Below are 8,550 nucleotides of genomic sequence, written 5' to 3' on the forward strand. Positions count from 1 at the left end.
AATGGTAGTGTATCACAGTTTCCTTCAGAAATGTTTCTCAAAGGATCATGTGACACTGAAGACTGGAGTAATGATGCTGAAAATTCTTTTTAATATATAAAATGCATCCTTGTTGAGCAGAAGAGACTTCTTTCAAAATCAACACTAACACTAAATGCATTGCACTGTAAAGATACAGTATCTCACACAGCGTGCACTGTGGTATAGTGCACAAATCATATAGATATCGTATGCATACTTGCATAGTGTTCTCAGTATGCATGCAGGAATAGTAAAAGCAGTATGTTAGTTTGCCATTATGAACAGAAAATGATCATAATGACAAATGCAAATGCATGATTTATGCATGAACAATTATCTGTCTGAACATGAAGCAAAGGAAACCGGCCGTCAGGATGCAGTTTCTCTGCGGCTTGAGCACACATGCATGCATGCATGCATATACATGCATTCTTCCTGGAGCCGTGACCTCACTTCCCCTGACATCAGCACTCTGGTTAGGGGGGATGGGAGGCTAGTTAAACAGACCCCCTCCTCCTTAACCAGTGCATTGTAAACAGAGTTTTTTCCCCATTCAGCCGAGCAAGACGCATACTGCGCTTCGAGCTGCAGTTCCGTGCATCAGATGCATGTAGTATGCATGGGTTATTACGGCCAAAAATGTTGCATAATTGTCTAAAAATGCATTCTAGGTAGGCAACTTGCTGTGAATGTAAACCAAAGACGTTTGAAGCTGTTTCCAGCGTCTCCCAAGTTCTTCTGCCTTCGTAACGGCGGCCACAAATCATGGCATAGCAACCTTCCTCGTCGCTCTCTGCTACACAGACACAATAAAACAAACGTCTCACCTCTAAAGTGCATCAGGGCCACCGGCTGAAAGGGCCCGTTGGCGCTCGGAGCATCCAGAACCATCCTGGCCTCCTCTTTAGAGCATGTCAACATCTACGGGTCGGATCGGGCGCGAGGCGGCTAGGTCGAGCTGTTAGCCTCCATTTTAGCACAAACACTCTCAGCAGAAAATGAAGCTCCGCTGCTGGAGGGAAGCAGCTAGTTAGTGATGTCACCCGTCAAAGGGAGGCCGCCGATTGGCTGGATGAGATCACGTGATCTCAAGCAGAAGGGAGGCTGCTGATTGGCTGGCCGGGGAAGGGATGTGATTCGTCACAGTGCAAGCAGAGAGCTGGTGAAGACCGTTATAACAGATCTACACTTTGTGCTGCTCTTGTATTTATATATAAAAGTGTGTGCTAAGGATAGAAGCAGATGTAAGATGGTTCTATGAAATCTGTTTGATTTGGGGGGTTTTTAACAAATTCCATGTTTTCTGTTTTAATTTTTAGTGATTTAATTATATTTTAATCCATTGAATTTCACAAAACTTTATCAATGTAATCATTTATTATTAAATTTGAACAATATTAGTGACCAGTGAAATGTATTTGAGTTTATTTTCTTTAAATTCTGTCATTTTTTAATGATTTTCTCATAATTATTATAATTTTTTTTATTTTAATATAAAAATTAAGTTAATCAAAAGAATTTATAAAAATGTAACAATTTATTACAATTTTAAAAACAATAGTGCCCTACAAAATATCTCAAATTGTGTTTTCCATTTGAACTTTTGAGAGTAATTTTTAATTAAATGAATTAAATTAATAATCAAAAATGATAACTTAATTAAATTAATTCATAAAGCTTTAATAATAATACTTTATCAATATTTTAAATAATAGTGCCATATAAAATGCATTTTATTTTTACACTTTTCATTTTCTAGATTACAATTTTTAAAATGGCAGAATAATTATTTTACAAAAAAAAATTATACCTTATCAATTTAATTAATAAAACTTTAACAATTTAATAAATTACAATTTTAACAATATTAATACGGTTTTAATTTTTTGCATTCTGTGTTTTATGATTTAATACATATTTTCTATCAAAAGCGGTAGTAATCAAATAAATGCATGCGATTTTAACAATGTAATTAATCTTTTAAAATGTAACCAAGCAAAATTTGAACAATTCCTCTCTTTTTTTTGGCAAAAGAAGTGCTGCACAACAGATTTCCGTGTTTTGGTCATCACAAAAAATCAAAGGGCCCTACATAGAACACAGAACAAGATCCCCAAAATATTTATTTTTTGTTTATTATAGCATTTATTAGAGACTCTTATCACACCACACAAAACGAAAAACCTAGCAACCACTCATAACACTTTAGCAACCGCTTATTACTACCCTAGAAACAATCCACAATGACCTAGCAACCACATAGCAACACACAAAAGCCCAGCATCACTCTGACACCATCATCAAACTCTTACGCATCATGTTTTTGAAAAATGCACAAATCTGACAGCATCCTGTCGTTTCCCTAAAATGCATACTTTTGCGAGAAGCATCGTCTCCTGGCTTTACTTGTGCCGGAAATGAAAGCCCTGTCCCGCTGATGGTAAATAAAGAGAAAAAGCGATGACATAACAGTTTGAGACAGCAGAAACCGTGCTGACAGGAAACCACAGCTCAACACCTGCAGATGCTCAGAGACACAATCCACAAAACCAGCTCTTACACAATCCCTACTACACTATACTCTCTCAACTGAAGAAACATTCACATGCATTCATGACTCAAACCATGTGTGTATGTGTTATTTAAATACAAAATACATTTACAAATAATATATATATTATTATTGTATTATATATTACTGGTATACTGCCTAAAGATAACCTATATTTTACTTTATACTATATGCTGGCACTTTTAGGCTGTAAAAATTAAAATTTAGGAGTATTTCAGATGCATTTATGACTAAATCTTGCTCTCTTACTGTTAATAAATAATATGTATGATTTAATTAAATATTAAATAATTCATTAATAATGTATTAAATATATATGTATGTAACTTCAGAAATTAATCTACAGTATTATAGTTTACTGAAATATGTATATAATTAAATGTATATAATTTAATTAATGATTGTTAAATAATATTTATTAAATAAATACAAAATGTGTTATTTTTTTAATAGATAGATAGATAGATAGATAGATAGATAGATAGATAGATAGATAGATAGATAGATAGATAGATAGATAGATAGATAGATAGATAGATAGAGCAGATATAACATTAAAATATGTATTAGAAGAATATCTCCAGAGTGGTAGAGACACAAAGCAGAGACAGATCCTGAGCAAGTACAGGCTCAGTGAGCACAGACTAGCCATCGAGACCGGCAGACACAGAAAGAGCTGCTTACCCAGAGAGCAAAGAGTGTGTGTTCACTGTGAGACAGAGACACACTTCCTACTTCACTGTTACCAATTTAAATCAATCAGAGACATATATCAACAAATTCACAAACATCATAAAGAATTTTACAGCCATGACTGAAGAGGAACAAATAAAGATCATACTAGGAGAGGGACAGACAGCAGCACTGGCTGCGAGATACATGTGTGTGCCACAGCCTGAGAGACAGCAGGTGAACGTGTGTGTGTGTGTGTGTGTGTGTGTGTAATGTGTGTATTATGTCTGACCTCAGTGTGTTTCCCTACTGTCCACCAGAGTTACCCTCAGCCTGTGTGTGTTTATATGTTAAACACTGTGGTGTGAAATGTTCACACAAGTTCTTATTTGTTACACTGTGTATTTAAGTTTATATTGTTATAATGTTTTTATTCTGTTATTTTGATATTTTCGTTGTTATTATATTTCTCTATATATATTTCAAGCTTTGGCAATATTGTATTTTTTACAGTCATGCCAATAATCAATATTGAATTGATAGATAGACAGAGAGACAGACTCCAATAGCTGAAGAAAAACACCAGCTCCTCCATCGCTGGACTTACAAGAGCTCTCGGAGAACTTCAAGAAGAAAACCAAACTCTTTGCTTACAGTTATGCAAACTAGAGGAGGACACAGAGAAAAAGGAAGTGAACTTTTCCAGACAACTGCAAGAAATGAAAGAACAGCTACAGAAAAACACAAAAGACAATACAGCTCCAAACAAACCAAACTACACAAACACAGAATGTGTGCCTACGACAAACACACAGACACCTGCAGCAACACAGGCCTCACCTGCCCAGCCTCCAGAACCTGATCCAGATGTTCTCCTCCTCATGGACCCCCCAGAAATAATACTTCTGATGAGTTCCCAGAATCCCGAATCATAATCTCCATGCTTCTCCCAAGACACGACACACCAGCACACATCATCTACAGCATCAATGCTGAAATCTCCCGTGGCTGTTCTGCACTCCCTAATGTACACCTGGCCCACCACCACCACATCGGCCTCCAACATCTGTACGATGGACTTCACCTACACAAAGACGGAGTCCGTATTTTTGCAAAGACACTAAAAGATGCAGCCCTGGGCCGCAGTCCAGCATCACCGAGACATCTGTTACCAACTCCACTATACCACCGGCCCATTCACCCCTACATGCCCAGACACCCCCCTCCGGCCCCGGTGAGGACAGACATCGCCTGGACAAACACCGCACGTCGTGCACCACACCCACCAATGGCTCCCTACACATCTGTAAACCTGCAGTTACCAACTTCACATCCACCTGCTGCCCATCAAACCCCCGTAAGAAAGAAGAAACCAACACACATAATGTATGTGACCTTATGCATGGGAACGTTCTTTCTAAAATCAATTACCATGTCTTTAGTCTTCAATACATTTCAAGTGAAGGTGGGACTCCTCACACCACTCTACAAAGTCACTGATGGCCGGTCTCACCATTCTGAAGCAGACTAACAATTACAGTATCATCTGCATACTTCAGAATAGTACAATTCTATTCGAGTAGAGTATGAACAATAAAGACGAAAGTGCACATCCTTGTGAGGAGCCAGTAGAGGAAGTAACCTGTCCAGAGAATGTATTATTTATTCTTACTCTTTGCGTCCCATTAGTTAGATCCATCCCAATAAATTATAACTCAGTTTAAATTGAGGTTGAATTGCATTGAAGGCAGAAGAGAAATCAACAAATAAAACTCTTGCGTGAGACCCTTTCCCCTCCAAATGCCTAATAAGTAAGTGTAGCAAAGTGACGGTGGCATCTTCTACACCTCTTTTAGATCTATAGGCAAACTGCATTGGATCTAACAAACTCTCAGTTAACCGTAATATTTCATCTTTCACAAATCTTTCAAACATTTTCCACTTGTTCTTAAAATCCCCAAAAATACTTAAAAATGAATAAAGCAGCCCGTGTAACATGTAATACTTTAATAATTGACTAAAGAAATACAGTTCTTTATTTATAAAAAATAAACAAATCTTTCCTGTGAAATTCAGTAATTCTGTGAAGTACAGGTGCATCTCAATAAATTAGAAGTTCATTTATTTCAGTAATTCAACTCAAATTGTGAAACTTGTGTATTAAATAAATTCAATGCACACAGACTGAAGTAGTTTAAGTCTTTGGTTCTTTTAATTGTGATGATTTAGGCTCACATTTAACAAAAACCCACCAATTCACCATCTCAACAAATACAAGAAAAAAATGACCTTTTTCACCACTTTCTAATTTATTGAGATGCACCTGTACATAATAAATAATATTTTGGCATTCAAATACATCACGAATACTGAAACATGTGATTTTATGTCGAATGAGAGACCCAGCGTTGGTTTCAGTTTCGTTTTAGCCTAAATGAATTCGTTCTGGCTTGTCGTTTATAGCTAGCTTCTTATATTTTTAATTCTTGTTCTTTTCTAAATACTGTTCATTGAAAGCATTTGTTGTGGAGTGAGGGGAACTGAAATAGCCTAGATATATGTTTACAGTGTTTATTATAATGTTTGTAAACATTTCACGTCGGCATTAGGCCTATTTCTGAATGAAATAATAAAATGTGACTTATACGTGACTTTTCTCTCTCTCTCTCTCAAAAACACAATTTTTTTACACGCACAGCATATTTTAACCATGCAGCAAACCTTTTTAAATATTTTGATAAATTACTGAAAAAAAAAATTAACATCCCTGAGATGAAGGGGGGGGGGGGGGAAGAAAGAAAGAAAATCGGCATCATATATCGGCCATCGGCCGCCCTGATTTCTAAATATCGGCATCGGCCAGAGAAAAACCCATGTCGGTCGACCTCTAGTTATCATCAATACGGTGTGAACGCTTCAGAAACAGCATTAGTATGTGATTCCAAACATATTTAACATGTTCAGGTCTAGACGCTGCAGGTCAGAGCAGTCCAACGTCAGAAAACTGCTGCATTTATCAGGTTTAAGCTCATTTCCACGAGGAGAGTCAGACCAGGATCAGCTACATTAGCTCTGTGCATCTGAGGGCACTAACAGAGGCTTTCAGAATAAATGTACAGTACACACACATTCATTATGTAAACAAAAACTTATTTTGGATGCGATTAATCATTTGACAGCACTAATATAATCTGCTGCTGTAATAATGATTTAAAACTGAATCAAAATAGAAATAAAATCTGTAATAGCATCAAAATATGATGATTGCTCCACCTCTGAAACACCTTTCCTTTTCTTCTGATGTAATCAAGGCCGGGTGGGCGGGGCTAAGCAAGATTCACCAATAATATCGCAGAACACTTTTCACCATCCAATCAAATCCTGCGAAATAATTGAAGTGCGTCTCACCTTTGAATGCGGGCAGTTTCTGCAGCTCTCGGTTGTTGCTGAGACTGAATCGAGACGAGCTCGGCCTCTTCTCCTTCTTCCCCGGAGTCTGAGATCCGGCCGCTTTGCCCTTCAGCAGCTGTGTGGTCGGCGGCACGCTGTTAGCACCCTTCTTATTCAAGCCCTGATGGAGAAAAACACCTTACATCCTCATCTCTCAAACACAAGAAAACATTTTATCATGCTTATTCATTTTTGCTGAATGAACACGGATGTTTTGCTTCAGAAACAACAAAAGCACAGAGAGAACATGAAATAGGACCGAACCTTTATAACAGCAGATCAGATCTGTAACCATTACGCTACAAATATCCTTTAAGTTGAACATCTTTAGCACAGATGCAATGTAAACAGTGTTAATATAGCATTTTTATATTATATTTTTAGCAACAATTTACAATGAAGGTTGCACAGTTTTTAAACATTTATTTTTTACAGTTGTTCAAACTTACATTTTTAACAACTTGTTTTTGTAACATTGTACAGTAAAGTTGCACAATGTTTTATGATTTTAAACACTTTACAGTAACAATTTACAACAACTTTTTATATTTTTAAACATTTAACAATTTTTTTACATCTTTGTTTTAGTAACAATTTCCATTACGTTTGCCAATTTTTAAACATTGTTGTGTATTATTTTCGCAGCTCATTTTATCATTTGCATTACAGATAACATAATTATATAGAATATAAGCACATTTTAAATATATAGATTAATAAATTACCTCATGCTCCGAGTTCTCCTGCCCTCCTGTTTTACTCACTTTTGCAGATTTTGGTGAATCCTATAAAGAGAATAAACAACATAAAACTCTGTCCTGTCATTATCCCCCTAATTAACCCTAAATTAATGAATATTGGCTAATAATAACAGAGCGGCTAACATTAGCAATCCGGCTTAAGTATTTCATGTCCAAATCTGGACTCCAACACCAAATATAATAAAACACATGAGATTTAATTTCACAGAAGGGCATTTTGGTCATTTCAGCTGCATTTGGGTGAAAGGAATATTTCTATAAACCGCAAACATCTCTATTCCTGCGCTAACAGGCTAAAGCTAGCTTCGCCACGAAAACCGAACACCCTCTAAATAAACAGAAATACGCATGTAAAGTCATCTAAAGTGCTTTGTTTCGCCTCCAGGGCAGTAAATCGTTTAAAGTTTATAACCCAGAGAGTAACTGACTGGGATAAAAGCCGGTTTATGATGGGCAAAGCTGGAGTTAGCATACATGCTAATGTCTGGAGCTGAGAGTCACTCTGACTGAAGCAGAAATCCGCTTTTTGCGACTTTTACAGGGTTTTTCTCCGCATTCAAGCACAGAGCTTGTGTCTCACCTTGTCTTTCTTGGTTTTATTCGGCATGGCACTTATAGACGTGTGTTTCCAGCCTGCAGTCAGTCAATGAGAGCCGCTGTCAGTGTGTGTGTGTGTGTGTGTGTGTATATGCATGATCACACACACATTAGCAAACTAAACTACACATGATGTCTGTAAACTCATTCTGCATGCACTTCAACTTTAGTTGAAATCTGATTAAATTGAGCGCTTATTTAATGCAATGCATGTATTTTATTATTTTAATTACTCAGCGTTGGTATTCAGTAATGAGTTCATTGCAAATATAATATTATTTATGGACTCGTGATCTCTCAAGCGTTTGAAATGTATTTTGTGTTGTTTTGCTGTCATCTGCTGGACTCTCTCTGTATCTCGACATAATTTTAGCTTAAACACATTTTATATATGCATATTTTATTTTTATGCATCTTTAGTAACCATTTACAATAAGGTTGTAAATGTATATTATTTAAACATTTTGCTTTTGTTTC

The 8,550-nt window shown here is 36.5% G+C and overlaps 1 protein-coding gene across 5 annotated transcripts in view; it reads right to left on the reverse strand.

Annotated features, from left to right (window-relative positions):
* LOC306880544 (serine/threonine-protein phosphatase 2A 56 kDa regulatory subunit gamma isoform-like) overlaps positions 1-8,182 on the reverse strand; it is a 28,831-nt gene extending 20,649 nt beyond the window's left edge. For 2 of the 5 annotated variants that reach the window (XR_013785080.1, XM_079434142.1), the window contains exon 1: positions 849-1,059. Coding sequence is in view for 4 of the 5 variants with exons in the window: in XM_079434142.1 (XP_079290268.1) it covers positions 849-942 (94 nt within the window). In the remaining variant the exon portion in view is untranslated. Of the gene's footprint in view, positions 1-848; positions 1,060-6,673; positions 6,837-7,440; positions 7,501-8,056 lie in introns of those variants that run through there. The other 3 variants (XM_079434140.1, XM_079434139.1, XM_079434141.1) reach the window with 3 other exon arrangements.
* Positions 8,183-8,550: the final 368 nt, after the last annotated feature.

The sequence above is a fragment of the Barbus barbus genome (genome assembly GCF_936440315.1).
Source record: "Barbus barbus genome assembly, chromosome: 14".
NCBI lineage: Eukaryota > Metazoa > Chordata > Actinopteri > Cypriniformes > Cyprinidae > Barbus > Barbus barbus.